At 37.7% G+C, this 21152-nt stretch overlaps 1 protein-coding gene across 2 annotated transcripts in view; it reads right to left on the bottom strand.

Moving 5' to 3' along the window:
- Positions 1 to 21152, bottom strand: part of CRACR2A (calcium release activated channel regulator 2A) — a 55566-nt gene that overhangs the window by 23528 nt on the left and 10886 nt on the right. For both annotated transcript variants that reach the window (XR_010746083.1, XM_066341049.1), the window contains exons 3-8: positions 17924 to 18035; positions 15531 to 15699; positions 13832 to 13978; positions 8217 to 8307; positions 5577 to 5672; positions 546 to 733 (exon numbers count right to left, since the gene is read on the bottom strand). Coding sequence is in view for 1 of the 2 variants with exons in the window: in XM_066341049.1 (XP_066197146.1) it covers positions 546 to 733; positions 5577 to 5672; positions 8217 to 8307; positions 13832 to 13978; positions 15531 to 15699; positions 17924 to 18035 (803 nt within the window). In the remaining variant the exon portion in view is untranslated. The remainder of the gene's footprint in view (positions 1 to 545; positions 734 to 5576; positions 5673 to 8216; positions 8308 to 13831; positions 13979 to 15530; positions 15700 to 17923; positions 18036 to 21152) is intronic.

Below are 21152 nucleotides of genomic sequence, written 5' to 3'. Positions count from 1 at the left end.
TAATTCAAAGTCAGACTCTGAAATCTTCAACATTTGAACTAGAAACTCCAAAATTATAGTTCTAAATTATCATAAGGCCTTGTGGGAATTGAGATAAGCTAAGTTTTATCTTGTTGGCCTTACTAGGCTCAGTTTTGATGAAGGAAAAAAAGAAGATCCCAGGTATCTCACAGAGTGCATTCTGAGGAGCAAGTTTCAGATAGACTCAACTTTGAGGAGGATGAAGCATCATGTGCCACAACTGCATGGCACTTCCATAAGGAATTCCATTGTTTCAAAACTAAGACACTACATGGATTATTAATTGCAAACACCCTCAACCAATGGCAGTGGGGAGAACACTGACATTTTGAACACATAGTAAAAGGTTCTGTAGAAGCCAGATATAGTTTGAATGCTGAATTACCTGGGGGAAGCATCTAGAATTGCACACAGCTTTGCAGGTGGTTTCTGCTTATGACACAAAATCACAGCACTGGGCACCCTGAGGAGGCTCACTGGCACACCTGGCAAGTGCACTAGAACTGCTGCAGCTGGACACTTACATTTCCTTCTCCTCATGGAGCCTTGATGCCTCCTCCTGAAGCACCTGTAGCTGTTGTTGAGCCAGGCTTAGTTCATGGGATGTTCTCTCCAGGTCTCTCAGCAGCTCCTGGTTAGTCTGCTTCAGCTTTGTGTTCTCTACTTTGGTTTCTTCTTTCCCACTGAGGAGTTGTGTGCACTGATGCTCTAACTGGGGTGGAAAAAAAGAGAACAGAAAGCATTACAACTGACTGAGGTATCTTGGCTTTGAGGCTTTCAATTTGGGTCTCAGAGGTTAGCTGAGCAGGGAGCTATTTCTATCAAAGCCAAAAACTGAATAAAACACATACAGTGCTCTTCCACTGCTCTTTGTACAGACATAATTATGTTACACAAGAACAAAGCCATTTCATTCTATGACTGAATTTTACCCAGTTCAAAAACACACCACTGCAAACCATAAAAAAGGTGCTACAGAGCAGATTAGCAGCACTAAGCTGATATTCACAACTGCTATTTTAGACCATTTTGCACAAAGACCAGGCCTACACAGAGCAATTCAGAGTCCTACCTAAAAACTGTGAGATTTAAATCTGACAGCTGATAAACCTTCCCATCCCCAGCAATATGAACAAGCAATGACCTTTTTGCCACCTCAAACAGATCTGCCAAGAAGTGTGAATTAGAGCCTTTTTATTCAGTTTTATATTCCCTCTCCAATGTACATCAAAGGAAAGATGCAACTTCCCTATAAAATAAGTAACAGCAGATGATAGTGGTTTCTGGTATATAAAGAAGTCCTACCTGTTTCTCCCTGGCTAACTGAGCAAGTTCAAACAATGCAAAACTTCATATTAGGGAAGGCATTACTCACCTTAAAATATAAAAGTTTTTTATTTTGGGTTTTTTTTCCTGTATTCATTTTAAGAGATGTAAAATATAGTAGGAGCATTACAATGATACCATTTCAGTCTTCTGGATCTGAGACATAACAATGTTAGAACTCTCATTTTGCCCATCCCAACAAGCAGAGTTCATCCAACCAAAATCTGTTCTCACCCAGCTCTTCCCATCAGTTCCCACCATAGAACACTGCTGTTGTTGTAGTCTTGGTGTTGAATGAGGCCCAGGTTAAAAATAAAAGCAGAAAATACTTTCCAGCCTGGACTGTGAGAAGTCAGGAACAAATGTAGAGTGGGAGCACTTAGCAGCAGCAGCTTAATGTATTTGCTGAACTGTATCCTCAGCAGGCTCACATTTCACATGGAACACTGGCTGGGCATCAGATTATTGCTGAACAAGGTTGGTTTACATGGATAGATTACGTCAGTTCCTGAATATTGCTTCCACTCTTTGACAAAATTAAGTTATCCATTCTAAGTAAAAGACTTAGAATTCAAAGTAAATTCTAAGTAAAAGACTTAAAATTCTAAGTAAAATATTTAAAAGCTGCTTCAGGTACTTAAGACAAGACTTCTCATCCAGAGGAGTGGCTCTGGGAGAAGCAAAAAGTGATCACGCAAAGATGAACTTTCAAAAACCTTAGAAGCAACAAACTGCAGACAGAAACCCCACTTAGAGAATACTATGGCCATCTTAAAACCTACACAGAGACTGTTCTGGAAATGTAACTATAATAGGGGCCAACATCAGCTCCCAGAATCACCTATACTGGTGTTAGAAATACTTGCTATAAATCCTGGTGCTCACTCTCGTCAGAAAAATGATAATATCATGTCTGAAACCCAGAACACAACAAGAGGAGAAAGGATTGTTTCACAGAAATACAAAGCTCCCTTCTTCCACTGTACCCATACAATCCTTTGAGAAATGCAAAACACTACCTTTAAAGAATTCATCTAAACAGCTCCAAATACAGAGAAATAACTCATTAGGTGAATGCTCCACTGCTAATAGCATGGCATAGATCCTGTAGCTTCTGGAGCTGCTTATTGGAGCTGCAAATTGGCTCCTATGTTCATCTGGTAGATGGAAACTGATGGGGAAAAGACTCATGGCCCATAGACACGCTTAAGAGAATCTAAGTAGCAGAGAGAATTAACCCATTTCTACAGGTCAAGCACAGACACAGTACTTGATGGTGCATATTCTCTTTTTTGGACAGAGATGAGAGGAAAACCAAGTTTAAGTTGAATAAAGAACTGGGATTATCCAATGCAAATGAGCTGTTGCTGAAGAGATTTATTGGTGCCCCCGAAACAAACACACATTGAGCACTCTCCATGCAATCTCTTGTTCTTAGCTCTGCATCCTTTCTGTAGTTTTGTATTTTTTCTTCTTATTTAATTCAGTAGCATGTGAAAGATGAAACATTTATATAGTGCCATAAGGCAGTTATAAGCACTCGAGTCCTACTGATCCATGTTTTCATGCATCTCATTCCCAATTCCAAGATCATGTTCTTTAGCAGCTGTCATCAGCACAGAATCCAGCATTTTACGTGAGAAGTCCAGTAACTCCCCTACATTTCACCTGGTCCACACCTACTTTCTTCCTCTCACACGATAGTCTTTGCCCTAGAAGTTATGCTGGATATCCTCTGTCCCCAGTGCCTCCTCCTGAGATACTTCAACTCACATCCCTTGAGGAACAATGCCAGTCAGACAATCCTCATAAGGGAGAACTCCTCTGGCTATGTCAGAGGAAACAGCTCTGAGCTCATCTGGTTTGAAAGCTCCCTTTCACATTTTTGTTAATGATTTCCAGCACAGAAATAATGACATTGTGTTTTAAACTAAATTAAAAACAAACAAACAAACAAGCAAATAACTCCCCCTCCCTTATTAATGAAGTCTTGGAAAAAGCATTTGTGTTGCTCCCAAGAGGTTCTCTCATACAACCAAGCATAGAAATCGTAGCTAAATTAAGCTACCTTTGCTGTCTGCAAGAAGATATTTAATTACCAAAGTGTATTTCTGTTCCAGAGGAGGAGACAAAAGTGAAAGAGCTCTCTGGATAAGGAAAACATTAGACACCACACATAGGTACCTCAGTGGATGAAAAGCAATACCAGAAAATCAGTAGTGATATAGTATTATAAAAACAGATCTGAGTAAAGAGTCACTTTCAGAGAAGATAATTCGAAATCAGAAAAATATATGTAGAAAACAGTGCCTCTAACTACACAGAGTAAAGCACTCAAATAAATAGGCTAGGTTGGCATACCTGAAAAAAACCCCATAAAATACTGCATATCAGATTAACAATGGGCCAATCAGCTGGTTGAATGACAAAAGTTTCAGTTGTCATCAATCATCTGAATGAAATTATGTCACTCATCTCATCATTAGGAACAGTGAATTCCATTCATCCAACACAGCTTCCTTTCCATAAGACCAAAACAGACTCTTCATACACCATAAGGAGTTTAACCTTTGTAATGTATGAAGATCCTGCCTTTCAAAAGCACCTTTGTTGTGATTATGAAAATTAAGCAAATTCATAATGGAGAGGGGAAATGATAAATACTGTAAATTACAAATGAAAAAATAAAACTAATACTATTAATAATAAACAATGTAGTGAATAGAAATGAAAAAACATAAAATCAGATAAAAAATAATACCCATAAAATAGCACAGACATTGTTTTATGTTCTCCAAGATAGGTAATAGCAAACAATGGCAATGTAGACAACAATCACAAGATAAGACTTCCTGGTATTGTTCCCTATATTGATTGATAATACCAGGCTTAAAATTGAGTGAAAGCCTTTGATTAGCTTCTGTGGGTTTTATACCAAATTTATGAAGCACATAATTGAAAAAAACACAAGAAGAGTTTTTTACAGAATTACTGGTTGACAAACAAGTTTTAAATGGAGCTTTAAAGCAAAAACAAAGAAAGAAAGGAAAATATTAGATATAATCATTAAAAAATTAGAATAAATAATTTCTTATACTTTTGCAGTTAGTTCCAGATGAAAAATGCCTGAACTGTGTGCCCCCACAGATATCTTCAAAGCACAGATTATTCCACTATAGTGCTGCAATGTGGTAAAGAGCCTGCATAAAACCACAAGGGTAATTAACATCAGGCACTTGATTTCAACTGTGGAATAGACTTTTAATTCAGTCCTATATCCTTATCAGCTAAACTTTCACAGAATCACAGAGCACCAGGCTGGAAGGGGAACTCGAGGTTCATCTGTTCCAACCTTTTTTGGCACAAACACAGTTTAGCCAAGATGATCCAGCATCCTTCCCAGATAAATATTTAGTGTACAGTGTTGGGGAATCCACCACTTCCCCAGGAAGTTTATTGCAACCGTTGATGGTTCTCGTTGTGAAAAACTTTCTTCTTTTTGTCCACATATTCATATTCTACAGAGAGAGCTGCATTTACAGGATTCCATTTCAGCCCTTTAAATTCCAGTGCTACCTCCTTTCCCTGTTGCTAGTCTTTCCTGCAATGACCTCGGAGCCACTTTACAGCAAATTCTCTGCTCTCCCAAGCAGGCCATGCATTTTAGAAGTAAAACACATCAGGTTTTAATATGGGAACTTGACAAGCTGTTACCAATGCAAGGGAAACGTGCACTGCTATAAAACTGTTATCACAGAGATATATCAGGAGCAAGTTGTTCAGGAGGGAACATTTCAAGTTCACAGTGCTGAATCAGTCCAAAACAAGTACATGAGTGGCTGGTACAGGCTTTGAGCAGAAGTGTGCACCAGAAGAGGCAAATTCATTGTTCTCTGCTCTTAAGCTGTCTGTGTGTTAAGCCAGTTCCCAGAACACTGAAGGCAGTGGAATTATGCTACATTTTCAAAAAAATTAACCTAGTGCCTGGGGAGAATGTTCAAAGCATTATTTTATTTTCCATTTTACCACATAAAAGGAAAATTACTTTAGAAATAGAGGTTAACGGTTTTCCTAAGTACACGACAGAAAAACAACAGAAGGTCACAATTTGGCAGAACCACACCACACCAACCTGCAGTTCTGGGACCTAAAATAGTAGTACCTAAAGAAAATCATAGGAGCAAATAACAGCTATCTATTTTTTAACTCCAAAAGATATCATTCAGTACCCTTTTCTGTTTTTGAACCAACTGTTCCAGTTCTTGTTCTTTTGACAGCAGCTTGCGCTCCAGCTCTTGACTCTGGGACTGAAACCTCTCTGTGTCCTGCAAAATTCCAAGAGGAAATGGATTAACAGAACAGCACAATTGCATCACAAGAGGAGAAATAACAAATCAGGGGTGAAGCTTTCCACAGTGAATACAACAAGACATGGGTAGCACTCAGTTTAGGGATGGTATCACTCATGAACCTCCAAACTGCTGTAGTCCAGCAGCTTCCAGGAGTGTGACTGCTACAGAATGTGCTGATTGCACATGAGTAGGTATGGAGCCTAGCAAGTGGAGGCAGACATCTCAGGCAGGAGGCTGAGGAGCTCAGCCAGTCTAAATCAATGCAGGCAGAATGTATCCTCTCCTTTCCAGCCACAGCAACTCAGGTCGATGTGAAAGGAACAACAACTGCCATGTTTCATATCTGTCACTAACAACAATTCTTCACAGATGTTCCACTGGTATAAACAAGCAACTGGGGCTTCAAGCTCTTTCACTTAGCAATTATATCAACTTGTCCACTATCTAAGTGTCCTGCAGTAACTGGGATCTCCCAGACACATTTGGGATTACTCCTCCTGACACTCCTCAGCTGAGAAAAATTGTCAGCCCTCTCCTGAATAAAATCAGGCTCCAGCAGTTTGTATCTGCTGAGAATCTATCCTGTTTCTCAAAAAACGGGCTTCTACTCTCTAAGATCCCCAGGAAAATGCCTCTAAACAAGAAAAAAAAAATTCTCTCAAGACAGCAGTGGTTCTTACAAGTGTTTTCCTTTAAGCAGTACATGTAATGGGGTAATCAAATGCATGATAAGTGGCTCTTTCTGGAGAAGAATATATATGCAAGTGAAAAAACAGACAAACTGCCCCTTTTGTGTAACAGTCAGTCAGCAGGCTATTACGTATTGTAAATAGCTACAATTTGTACTTATTTGCATCTTACCAACTTCTTTAAATGTATTCTTCAAGAGCCGTTCTTCATTCAAGCCACAATAATTTCCCCTTTATATGGCATCAATGCATCTCTCCAGGCTGTAAAGTCTTTGTAAGACTTTGCATTAGAGAAAGAATTTAACAGTCAGATCTCCCCAGATCTCAAATTAGTCATGCAAAGAAACAATACTTCATGAGCGTCTGGCAGCCCTTAGTGTGACTGCTGACTAAACTGTAAATAGTTTGAGTGGGAAGCTTTCATGAAAAAGCTTGAAAGAAATGGCTTAACCTCAAACATACAACTAATTAGGAGATCCAACAATCACTGCTTATGGAAAAGTCTTTGTTGTTTGGGGGTTTTCAGTACTACTACTTCAGTTGTTGGCTATTAAGAGCACATAAACTATTTTTACCACAAAACTGCTGTCAGGCAAAGTTGCAAATACTTTTTATCCTTCAGCTGACATACAAACTTTATTTAAAGGTTTCATCTCATCCACCACTAAAAACTGCTCTCAGCTTGGAATGGAAAAAAACTTGAAAATTTGAGTCAAGTTCACTACCCTGTAAGGCAAGTGAAAAGAATGATTCCTTAGACAGCTGATAAAGGCTTTTTTCTTCTTCTTCTTTTTTTATTTTGGTTGGCAGGAAACAAAAAATACTTAATATATTTGCATCACAAAAGGACATTTTAGATCTATTTTATTATATCGTCTAGATATATTTATATATACTTGACTGGGAATGGAGGCAAAAACCTCTATTTTGGTAACTATTTCTATCATGTGTTACTGAAACCCTGTATTTGTTTCATTTACCTCACTGATGCCAAGACAACAAAAAGGGATGAGCCAGTAGCTCATGACTGCCCCAGGCCACCCAGAGCAGCTGTGGAAACTCCAATATTTTAATACTCAAAACTTAATTGGCCAAGTTCCTGAGCATCCTGATCTAGTTAGGAAGTAAGGGGTCACCTTCCCACTTCCATGATTCTAAGATGACTCTTTCCTGGAACGTGCTGGAAGTTCTTGTTAGTTTCCTGGTTTCGCAAGAAAAAGCAGGACAGAAAAATCCAAAGAAAAGGCTACAGACACAGTAGAGGAGATTTAAATACAACTTCCCAAGAAAACAGCAGCAGTTTTCATCTTCAGCAGCTCTGGAAGTACTTTGGCAGTGACAAAAGATTCTGCCCCGTGTTTATTTTGCAAATAACCTGTGGTTGTTCCACAAACTACCATCATTCAATCCATCTCTTGTTGTTATCCCCTCCCAAAAAGCAGAGACTGCAGAACTCAAAAGGATTGCTGCTGCTTTGAACAACCTCACAGAGCACTTTTCCTGATTGTGGCCAGAAGCTGGACCTAGAGTAGCACCAATAATCCAATGTTTGTAGTTTAACTGACTTTCAAAGCAATGCCAGCTGTGCTGTATGCCAGCCACTGAGCACAGGACATCACAGCTACTTCATCCAACCAGTCATTTAGCTTGAAGCTGCAGACACTAAAAGTTTGAGGCTGCAGCACAAAAGTAGCTGCAAGGTAAATGATTTTTTTTAACTTCCTCTGCTGTGAAACACATTTTGTGCACTTTAATTTTACATCCAGAACAAGTTTAAAACACTAAAAGGGGGAGCAGAACCCATGGCCATTGTAATAGAGTCACTCACTTTCAAGAGAAACTGCTCTTTCTCCTTTTTGATTTGCTGTTCCATTTCCTCATAGAGATGTTGAATTTCTTCATCATAAGCAGCAATTTTCCTAATAAGAGAGAAAAATACACTGAGTAGGTCTTTGTAGCACCACTTCAAGTCATGGTCCACATTACCAACTAAGCCCCACATCTCTGCCTTAACACAAGACTCCAAAGAATGTTCTGGTGTCAAGGAAATAGAATTTTTTGTACAGCAAGGCTCACATATAATTTTTTTTTATCATTATTTTTTCCTGTGGAAGTAAAGCTTTAATAGCTCAAAAGCTAATATAAAACTGATGTTTCCATATAAAGCAGCTGTTTATTATGCAATTTTAATGACTACTAGAGCTTAGGTGTAAGGAAGAGAGTTTCCTAATGACAGTACCAAGATATCAGAGCCTAAATTTGGCAGTTAAAACTATTTTCACGGCAACTTCCTTTTCTTACTCTTGTACTGCACTGTTGCTCATTCAAGGATACTTACTGAATGAGATGCTTCTAAGACACATTAGCTAGAACAGAATTCTTGAAAGACCTTCTTGAAAGCAGCCTTACTGCCTCTCTAACTGCTCTGCTGAAACAAATTTGAAAAACCCAGAAGAGGAACAGAAATAAATATGCTTTGCACAAATGTATGTGACTGTAGGAAGAAAAAGAACCTACAAACTTCACTTTTTTCCAGTAAAATATTGCAATTAATATCACTGCAGTTTGAGCCATGAAGGATTATATGGAGCAAATGCTTTAGCTTGGACAGGAAAAATTAAACTGTTGAGAGGGAAGAAGATATCTGCTTTGTTCTGCTACTATTCTATTCTGAGCTCATTAATCCAGACACTGAAAAGCAAAAATCTCTTTGTATCAAACTAAGGGGACATCCTTGAAAAATTTTTGATAGAGATCAGTAGGACCTTTATCAGACAGAATTTTACATTCCCCCATATTTTTCCTGCCATAGCTGCTCCTTGGGCAGTCTGCATAATGCATGTTACAAATAAAATACAGAATCTTCAGGGGCATTCACCCCAGCAGGAGTAAAACAAGGAACATTCAGTAGGAAAAAATCCAATGTTTATTTTGTATCTACCTTTTTTTTTTTTTTAACTAATCCTATACATATTCTATGTTTTCCCTTACTGAAGGCCTGGTTCTCGTCTCATTTAAAACAAAGCCAATTTTAAAGAAGGTTCAAAAACTTTACCTAATCTAAGAAGAGTGAGTAAAACCAGAAGCAAGTCTGTCTTTCCCCCATTTTACAGACACTGCCAGCTTGCTTTTTTGGTCACAGGTAAAAAAATGTGAGACATTTTCCCAGGATTTACAGAAGCAATAAACAACTGCCAAGCTACAAGAATTGGAGGAAAACAATGGCTGTCACTTAGACTTTTATAAACTCTGCTAGGTGAGAAAATCAAACCCCAAAAGGGCCTCTGCCATGTGACTGCAACCTTTCAAATAGAGGGTGCCAGAAAATCCAGAAGCCCTTTTTGCTGCCTTACTACTGTAAAGATGGGTCATGTTCTGATCTCAAATTATTTTTTTGAAACTAAGAAAATGCTAATTTCTTAAATTAGCACTCATCAATGGAATCAAATTACACTAATTCATAGAGAAATAACAACTACTTAGAAAGGGATGGCAGAGATGCTAAAATCATACACCTACTGTATTCACGCAGTGAGTGCAATGTCACTTTGACCAGTGCTAGACTGAGTACTGAAAAGCCCTGTAACTTTGCAGAGGCAGAACACATTGCACAGCAGTCAGTGTTTCCATGGGAATCATAAAGATTTTTCTGGGCTTCTTTGTGACAGGGAAAATAACTTCAGTCCTGTGTTTTAGCTTGCTGATTTAGGTATTTCTTTTCTCTTATGTGGAAAAAATTTGTGTTTTTTATATTTTTATCCTCTTCTCTCTGGAAGCAAAGGATATGGTAGCACCATGAAGACTACATCCTGAAGGCACTACTGAATGTAAGAATCTTTTCAGTTGGTCTGGCACACAAGCACATGCCATTTCTGCAGGCTGAATACTCTCCAAGCATTTCATTCATGGATTTCCATTCTTATCTCTGATGAAATTAAACAGAGGGGGAAAATAATAACCCCTCATAATCAAAAGTCTAACAAATATAAGTAAAATAACTAACAAGCAGAAGAAAAAATAATCAAATACATTAGCTGGCAAATATTCCCCATGTATATTCAGGAGAAAAAACCCAAACAGACAAGGATATATATCATTGTTATGTGAAAAATGCAACATGATTTTTTATTCCTTTAGATTACCCCTTCATATTTTCTTTAATACATAATTTTATAATTTCAGCCATATTTGATAATGTAGTCTCTTGGGTTTAGTAACACTGTGAAATAAACAGATGAAGATGAAAGCAGAAGAAATGTAACATGAGTTCATTAAGTTCAGATGGCAAATTTAGGATCAACACACTTAGAAGGGTTTAATTTCTGCCCATTCATGTAGCTGCAATGTGAATTGCTGATTTCACAACTGCTGTCCTGCAGTTTGTCATAATGGTTCTTTCTCCTTAAAAAAATTACAGTGTTTTGTGCACAGTATGAACTAACTAATCTCCTGAGATGCTGATTCTCTTCCTCTTCCACAAAGATGGACTCTGACACTATCCCATGCTAAGCTCAGTGAGAAATCAGTTCTTCCTTCCCTTCCCCTTTACCCTTTTGTTTATCTTGCCTGTTTAGAATTCTTGTTTGAAACACAGTCTACATTTTTATTAGGTTTGTCCTTCAAATGCAAAGCACAGCAGCAGACAGAGCTAATGGCAGTTGGAGATTTTATCTGCTATTAGAAGAAAAAGGCCTTTCTCATCTCTTTTAGGCTTACTTCCTATCAGTCTTATTAAAAGCCCCTTGGTTCTACTGCCAGGGTTTTGAAGAATAACAAGGTCTGTCATATTCCACTCCAGCCTTTGCCTCCTCATTCATGAGACATGACCTTTTAAATATAGCTCTCCCAGAATAGCTGTTCTATTCCTTTAACTACTGAGTTGCCATTCCCTGCACTTTTCCTCGCCCCACTACCTTCTTCCTGTGCTGCAGAGACCAGAACTTCCCACAGTGCACTCAGGACATGGGTGCACTAAGAGTCCATGTAGTGGCAAAAACATGCTTTGCCACATGCTCAGTACCCACCCTGGTAGTGCCCTGCATTTTACTGGGCTCTTTTGGCTGATTTTGGGAAGCTCCCTGCAACTCCCCTATGGGCTTTCTCTGGAATTGTAATTGCCCATCACATAAGCATGATTTTATTTTTTCCTCTTCATATTCACCTATGTTTTTTTGGGGTGCTCAGTACATGACCTTATTATTTTAAAAAACACTTCTGTTATGTTTAAGAAGCCATCTAATTTTAAACTAGTACTCAGAATGAAACACGAATACCAAAAATCAAGACAAATTAACCTACCCTGGCAAATAAATATTACACCCACAAAATTGTGTTTTGTTTAGATTTAAAATACATTTTTTCCCCTCTCTCTAGTTACATCTGTATTAATGTGCATAGTCCCCCATATGTGCTGTATTTGCATGCTTGTGTATTGAGAATATATGTTCAGCCTCGCTGCTGCCTGGACCTACAAACAGGAACAGCAGCAACCTACTGGATATATTGAAACAGAACAGGAGGAAGCTCCTGGTTCTCTTAGACCACGGGACTCAGGTTCAAGAATGAAAATATGCATATGTGAAAGGTCCAGAAGAAAGGAAAAAAAAAAAAAAAAAAAAAAAAAAAAGGTAGAGAAGAACATCACAGGAGAAGAGCATAGATTTTTATGGCATAAAGATCCCAGCACACACATGAAGCTTCTCAGGGCACCCAGGATAGAAGAGAAAGGAATAATTGAAGACAAAACCACAGCCTACACCTATGAAAGGAGACAAAAGGCTGAGAGTAGACTGCCTTATTGCCTAATGACTCACAGAGGTGAGTCAGGAAGGAAAGATGAAAGATCAAATTCATATTCAATTTCCAAAGAGTATTATCGTCACCAATCAAGAACAACCCAGAAGGTGCTGTAAGACCTCAAATCCCAGCATCACTTCTCTTCTGTGACCCCATAGTAAATCCCGGCCAGTCTCTGCAGATATATGCATCTTAGGGCTAGTAAGTATGTGGATATTAAAAAAAATTAATCTTCTCTCCTATATGGTGCTGGCTTGAGCTTTGCTGTTATTTGTACATAGTTTAAAAGAAACAGATTATTCATCCCCACTGTGACTACCAAAGACAACATTACTACTCTGACTCCTTCCAGCAATTGACTACGAAGAAAACAACAATCAACATGCTGAAATCAGTGGTGTTATCAGGAGCAACAAAAAGAAGGAATTAGCTAAAACATGTTTTTACTACAAAGGCATAAAAATCCAACGCACTTTCAAGGTGGAGATTTCACGTCAGCCAGAAAAGATAATGCTAATGCATTCTATGTACACCTTTGCATTGATCAGAGCTATTAAACAGACACACACATTCATTCAGTTCCCAAAAAAACACTCACAAAAAGATCCCCAAAAAACCCATAGAACAAACCTCTCACCACACGTGGTACTTAACAATCTCTAGTCTAAAACAGACAGCAAAATTCTCTGTATGCTGTTTCCACCTGTCTGAAGGCTAATATCACACACAGAGACTTAGCTGAAAATGCTACTACCAATATAAACCAATTGTCTTTAACGATCATACATTTTTAGGTTTTTTCCTTCTTCATAAGCCTTGTCACAGTCTCAGAAGAGTCAGGAGAGTTCTGAACAAATGAAGTAAATTTTCTAAAATATATTTGCCTTTATTACTCAGCCTGTAAGAATCTGAAATTCAGAAGTGACACTTTAAAAATAAAAATACAGTGGAACTTCAACAATGCCCATAATTTTGCATTTTGTTAAGATTTAGCATCATAACTTTTCTCCCTCTAGATAACTACATATAAAAAAATCTATAAATTTTTAGTTCTTATACATATTTTTGTATGTGCATTTTATGCACTTCTTTATATTTTATATGTTTTATATATAAAACATATATGTTATTTACTATATTTCATAGGTTTGCTTTATATATAGTTGTTAACTTACATTTTTACTAGTATCAGTGTCTTGTGCTGCTCTAATATCTTAAACCTCTTATGTCTCTGGCCAGTTAATCCAGGTTTAGAGCATTTCTGCATGCAATGCTCACAAAGCACACAGACAATTTACCAGATTTACTGTTAAATACGAATTCCCTCTGGAATCAAACTGATTAACTAGATTGGAATCACTCAATATTGTCCTAAAATTTCAATGCAATAACAGATATCTGCAAAAGAATTTCAGTCAATAAAATCTTAATCAGAAGAGAAAAGCTAATTTAATTCAGTTCTGCCACATTAATAGTTTTACCAGTAGTTGTAATACCTGATAAAATTTTACATAATGGGAAATTTTACATTATGTGAAGTCTTGTCCTCAGCTCTCCACTGAAATACCTTGTTTATTTAAGAAGTTCAAATAGCAGGTAAAATAGTTGCAAAACTACACAAGCAGTCTAACAAAGAGAAATACTAACTTTTTTAGAGCACATTCCAACTCATTCTTCTCATTATCTGCTTCTTGGAGCTGGGAAAAAATTCTGACCAGGAACTCTTCAAAATTGGAAAGTAAATGAGGTTCTTCTTTTCTTAGCTGCAACCAAAGTTGCTTCACATCAGTCTCACTGAAAGAAAAGATCATAAAGGATTCATTAAGACAGAACATTTCCCAGGCTGCAGAAAATGTCCTTAGCACCCTTAGTAGATGGAGGCTCTAGGGCATCACTGGTCAGAACAGAAAAACTTATTAAAAACAGCTTAAACTGTGCCAGATTCAAAAAGGATGAGGCAGTGAGAAATGATGGATATTGAATTTATTTAGAAAAAAAAAAAGCATTGTAACATCTGGCCATTCCTGACTGCAGAATAGCACAGGAACTGCTTGTTTGGTGGGTGCCTTGCCAGGCACTCCACCTAAACAGGGATGGGTCAGAAAGGAGACAGATGAGATACAGTATGCCCTGCCATCACTTCTATTAGAAGAAAAGAAATTCCCACAAATCTAGAGGAGAGGAGGCAGTGGAAAAGCTAATAAAAATCCCTTCCTTATAAGAAATGAATGAGATTCAGACTCCTAAGTAATGTAGATGTGTTAATAAATTGCATTTGTACCTCATTCTTTCACTTTTAATACATTTTTATTCCATGGTGAGTCTGCTACAAAAAGCAGAACAAAACGTCTTGAAATTTTGATTTAAAGATTTACCAAGATAATGTTCTGTTTCCAAATCTGTTCAGCAGACACTGACAGCTCTATTGTGAATGACAATGGGTTTCTAATACTTTGCCAATATTCTCCTGAACCAGTTTGTTTCTTCCTGACTCACTCTTTTCCATGAGCATTGCAAGTCTGAACCTAGCCAGGAAAGGGTGCTGCATTTAAAGGACAAAATGAGGATAAGGAAAGAAAAAGTGAGTGACAAATATCTCTTCATAATGAAAGCCTTCCAGGATGACTGACAATGAACTGTCTCCTGGAACAGGCAGTCAGGGGAAGAGAAAGACTGATGAGCACTTTTACTCCATAGTAAAAATCACCAATGTATTTCTTAAATATTTGTACCACTTGTCCAGATTCTCTCCCATTTTTGCCCAATGCTTTTTTTTGTTGTTTTTGTTCTACAGTATTCCTTGTGACTGATCAATGAATGTGAAGCCAGCACACAAAAAGCTCTTTGAGCAGGTTTTATGCTCCATGTTTCAGAGTGAGCCATCCTGGCCTTGGAAGAAGCAGCTTTACCAGAGCACTTACAACATCCAATTATGCATGAAGAGGAGCAAAAGCACAAAAATGGAGAAAACTTCCCTACTTATGGTGCACTTTAAACACAGCCCTTGCCAAAAATAGCAGTCATCGTGCACTGATTGAAAATCAGTGACATCTGTGGATTACATGCTTGCAATTATCCATGTTCAGATCCCATGGCACATCAAATGGTACAGATTTCACATGACAGAAAAACATGTTTCACATGCCTGGAGTACAATAGTTTTGGTGCTGAAAATTTTTGGACAAATGGCATTTTATCCTGACAGCAAGAAAATTAGTTTTTTAAGAATCTCTGTGGTTTTGAGCAGCTTTTGTTCTCACCATTCATCTTGGATTTCATTAAAATCAAACCCAGAGGTGAATCTCAGAAGGTCATACAACTGATTACTATTGCTGTGAGAACTCACTCATCCAAAACCTTTGTAGCTCCAAGCCGATCCATCAGATTTGAGAACTGGAATTCCTCATCCTCATCACCAATCATGGTCTCTTCATATCTAACTGGGCTGGCTGTTTCACCTTCTGATGATTGCACCATGTCATATTTCAAGGCAATCTGCTCCAAAAGAAATTGGCCTAAGAATTAGAAATTACATACATTAGCATTTTCAGAAATTACAGTAAGAAGCAATGTCATACTAAACATACTAAAGCTCAGATTTTATGGTAAATAAACAACAGAAAGATGGGACATGCCAAGAGGATCCCTGAGTTTTATGGTTGGCTTTGTGCCCAGTCCAATGCCTAACCTTCAGTAAATCATCCACCTCAAAATTCACAAACATGATAAAAAGATTCCTATCTCCATGCAAAAACATAAAAGGATATAAATTGCAGTAATAACCCTTCATAAATGTTGTGGTCTTCTTTCTTGAGAGGTTTAAATAGATTAGGAATCTAAAATCTCAGTACTGATAAAATGTATATTAAATAAAATTTAACATTCTTTTTAGTGCATGACCAAAGACACACATTCAATTCCTATATAAATTGCATTTAAAAAAGCTACATTTTGTTAACAGCAGTTGTATGGTGAGGATGCAAAAGTGAAATTGCCACATGAATAATCAATACATTTGTGCTCAATTGCCACAGACCAGATATATTCCATCAAATTCTAAATGTGCCATCTATTTTATTGGAACATCCATAAATAAATTAATAAAAAATTGGGAGGGGGGTGGATATTGTGATTTTATGCAGAGGGTTTTTTGTTATATTCTAAGTTCCAGTACAGAAATTACTATAGATCCAAGGAAAGATAAATACTGGTGTGGTTTTATGTTGTTATTAACTCCATTTTGCATTTTTTCTCATAGCACCCAACAGAGCATGCTGGCAACAGAATGGAGAATGTTGTAAAGAGAGGTTACAGTAAAATTCAGATATGCTGCCATTTAGAAATAGAAACAGTACTCTTCCATAGTATTTGGTGCAGCATTTATCCAGACACTACCCTGCCTTTTCAAGCAGCTTTTATCTATTGCAGCTTCTGCTTCTACCAGGAATGCCAACATTATCACCTAGCCAAATGCAGGACTACCTGGCCTGGAAAACACCTGCCAGGGCTGTGTGGCAGGTTAAAATGTACCGTGTTTTACACTGTCTATCCTTATCTTTTACGTGGTGTGGCTCATGTCCTTCGTGTGCCTGTGTGGGTGTCATTGGGGTACAAATTTAACTTCACTGAACCAACTGAACCTGCAAACAGGGAAAACAGTGGCCACATCCACCTGGGCCTCTGGACTGGGCTCCAGCACCTGAACAGGAAGAATCCCCAGGATATGGAGCTGCTTGAGATGGCAGCCACTTACAACCTCCCTTAATAAAGGGTTTTGGTTATGCAGGGGCCACTTATGAAAGTAATCTTAATTTAACTTACTAAAAGCAAAGCATCTACTATTTCATTTTTTAATTATGTCAATTTTCAGATTAGAGCACACTCTGTGAAGATACTTGATCTACCTCTACAATGGGAGAGGTGGGACATGAGAGAAGACAGATTTCAAACTACCAATGACTTGCAAACAAAAATGAAGGTCTTGTTTGCTGGACCTGTAGATAGTAACTAAATTGAGATTTATTGCTACAATTCATGCATAGATGAGATTCAGTTTTCTAGAGAAAATGCTTAAACCTTAGCCAGCAGAGCTAAAATTCAGTACAAAACTGATTCTGAGTAAATAACCACAGTCTAACTAAATATCATCATCATCTTATCTGCAATGTCACAGCTGGGGAGAAAACCACTCTGTGACAAACACAGGGAACATGACAGTAAGAGTGCTGTTGCAAAACAGGCAGTTACAAAGAACTTACCAGATCACATCTTACAGCAGTAATAATTGCCTCATCCTGCTTTATTTTGAAATAAATTAACAGCACTTGAAGAATTAATTCATTGTAGAAAGCATTCCCACAGCTCTAAGGACAGTGGTGTTAACGGATTCCAAGCATTGTCTTACATTAAGATTAGAGATAATTTTAATTATCTTTCATGTCTTATTACCTGATATGAAAAAACACACAAGACTATTCAGATGATTACATCATTTTCTCATATTGTGTCACGGCTTACCATTTCACACAGGAGAGAAAGACCCTGGAGCCCTTTGTCTATTTATTCACATAATTTGACCACTTCTTCCTCTGCCACATATATCTGCTATATTTAGGGAATAGTCTGGCTCCCTGTGTGCATTATTAAATGTGCTGTTAAGACAAAATTCTTCTTGACTGATGTGGAGAGTACAGAACATGAATAAAGCTCAGAAGAGGAGACAAGCTTCCCAAGACTCACTGAATCCTGTGATGAACTCCTTGGGGGTAAGTGAACCATTGCCATCAGCATCCAATGTAACAAAAACTTTCTCAAGTTCTTCCAGGCTAAGAGGTAGCTCAGGATGCAGTCTCTGTAAAGACAAAATATGCAGCAACTTTATCCATTGCTGCAGGTTAAGAGGAAGACTGGGTTCTATAAACCATCCATAGTACAGCAGGATAGGTCCTTTGCTTCCCCGAGTGAAAACCCAATTACAGAGCAAAACCACACCAACTGAGGGACATTTGTTTAATGACTTATTTGCCTTTATGAATCCATTATGATGACACAAGGAGAACAACCACTGGATGCTACAAATTGCAATTGCACAGGGAAGAGGAAGAACTTGAGGTGGAGTGTCAGCATCCTGGTGAAATGGCTTGATTGTCTTGGTGAAATGCCTTGGTTATCAGGCTACTGGACAAACTTGGCAGCAGAATTGTACAACTAGTTCCTTCCACGTCATAAGTCAAGCAAGAGAATCGCTAAACAACTACATTGCAGAGGATATACTGTCCTAATTCAAGCTGATTCAAAAAGTACACATAAATAATTAAGAAAATAAAACTAAGCTAAGAAAGATGCATGGTCTAAGGACCAAAGCTGTTGCTCCCACAATGAGTTAAATGGAGTTTACATTTAACTTCTGAAATGTAGCATGCTCACACCAAAACAAGACTCAGCTTCATAAAACCAGCTTCACAAAACCACATATTTTTTCCTGATAATCTAAAGAGAGGCATAAAAGAAACGAATTCTGCAAAACTGATCCTAATGGTTTTACTCTAAATCTTTTAACAGTGTAGACAGATTCCCAGAAACAGGAAGAAACTGGAGTGGCAAACAGCCCCAATAACCAGCATTTCCACTGGGAGGACACTAGGAAAATGAAAACCTTCTCTCAGCTTGAGAAGCAATTTAAATGCACACTGGTTCAAACTTCTCCCCCTGAACTCCTGCTGTATATTCAACATATTAAAATTGCAAACCAGATAAAGTTCATTAGATTAAAAGTGCTGATCTGTTCCACTATGGGGGAGAGATTTAGGACCAAAAAATGTTTCTCCTGCAATCCAAAACAGCAGAAACCACTATTCAATATGCTAAGCCATATAGACAAGGTAAGAATTGGCTGAGTGCATTAACCAGGAGTTCCCTGATGCCACAGAGGGTTTAGGGTATGCTTTATGAACTGTATGGATTAAATGGAAGAGTGGTAGAAGGAATTCCAAGCTGGTCCTGGAAAGTCAAAGTAACAGAGCTCCTAAAGCACAGAACTATCTGGAAGAGTCACAGAGGGATTTCTGAGCAGGATTAGATGTGTATTGCTGCCTGCTTCCTAACTTAGGAAAACTTGATGTATACTCAGTTTAAATGATTTATATATGAATGACACACATGTCTTCAGTTTCATACTTAAACACATCCATCTTCCCAAGTTTGGATTTCAATCTCTAAGATCTAAAGCGAAACTTTAAAATCAGATTCTCCTGTAAAATTCTTACAGCCAACACCGTACTGATGAGGGAGAAGGAGCCTCAAACAAATTACTCCTTTTACACTCAGAAAAAACAGAAACTTGACTCTTACTACCAGATCTTTGGGACCTGCTGAATGAAGGAGCACCCATTTGGCCACGCCAAAAACACAGACCCAGCTGCTCTTCCAGTGCAATGGCCTGCAGGCCTGACTGCAAACCTGGCTGACAAATATGGGCTTCTCCAACCACAGCTGCAGAGCCCTAGTGCAGTGTCCAAATTTTGATGAGAATTACACTAAATTTACAGTAGAAAACACCACAATTGTTTGCATTTTCTTGGGGGGGGGGGGGGGGGGCGGAAACCCTATGAAAATAGAAGGTTCTAAGGAATGTACCAACATTTTGCTCCATTAAATTCCCTCTGGATAATTTACAGACTTTTATGAACTGGGACACACTTACTAAAACTAAGCCAATGTTTTCCCAGTCTCTTAAGGTTTTTTCTTAATTAAAAAAAATAGGGCGGTTTGTGCCTAGAAAAGCAAAATGTTATTGGTCTCATAGTTGTGATTTTGTTTATTTTCTCATTTCAAGCTTACCGTAAAAATACATAGGCCCTTTCACCTTTTATAAAAGAAAAGAAAACAAAATAAAATATATTCAGAGATCACACTGGAGCTTCAAAAGAAGCTATCTGCATTGCCACCAAATGTGCTCTGTGGTTGCATGATATCTGTGCTTAAGTCTCTCAAAATACCAAGCTTTTACTCAGCTAAATAAAGGGACAGAGGTCAAATAGCTAAGAGCAAGATCTGAACCCAATCCTCCTGTGCACATTAGAACAAAACATTTTACAGCACTAATTCTCATTATTCATTATAACCTCAAGGACCAACAGATGAAACTGTGGTTTCAAGTCTGAGGTAAAATTTGCTTTGTTGCCATTTCAGAAAAACTCTTGTTGGTTTGAAAGCTGGGAACATTCAGTATTTAGAAACGGAATTAATTTTTTTCTTAAAACCCAGCTATTAACATCTTCTCACAATAAACATCATTATATAATCAAGGAGGAGCAAACCTTTAGTTTAGTTACTGTTACAGACACAAGAGAAAACACTGTGAGATTTGTTCCCTCAAGATTAATTGAATTTCAGATACTTAGCACTCTCTGCTGAAATCATGCCTTGTATCCCTAAATCATGCCTGTATGACTAAAGATTAAAAAGCTTAGCATTAACATCCTACATTTGAAGCAAAGCTTCAGGAATGATAAGCACTACAAACCTACCAAACAGCACAATGCAAAAGTGATCAACACTTAGTACATTTTAAGGAAAAAATTATTTATTTTATTGATTTATGCTTTTCTTATAGGGAGAGATCATGAAAAATGCAGAAAATAAAATCAAGTATAAAGAAACACCATCTCAAATGTCATGAGCACATTATTAAAGAACTTACATACAAAGACAAAGTTTTCAGATATAGTAAACACTCTTGATGAAATAGAAGAATGAAATAGAACTTTATTAGTTATTTGCAACCCTGTTTCTACTGCATCTTTTGCAACATCTGTTCTAGAACCTGAAGTATTAATGTAGCAGCACTAAACCTAGAATCAAACAGAAACAAATAATTTTACATTCCTTGCAGAAACAGGTATTAAACTTTTTATATATGCAGACACACATATAATTATATGGGTTTTCCATCAGGAAAAAATATATG

Source organism: Sylvia atricapilla, chromosome 2 (genome assembly GCF_009819655.1).
Source record: "Sylvia atricapilla isolate bSylAtr1 chromosome 2, bSylAtr1.pri, whole genome shotgun sequence".
Taxonomy (NCBI): Eukaryota; Metazoa; Chordata; class Aves; order Passeriformes; family Sylviidae; genus Sylvia; species Sylvia atricapilla.
The sequence above is the reverse complement of the archived record's forward strand: the minus strand, read 5'-3'. Positions and strand labels throughout refer to the sequence as shown.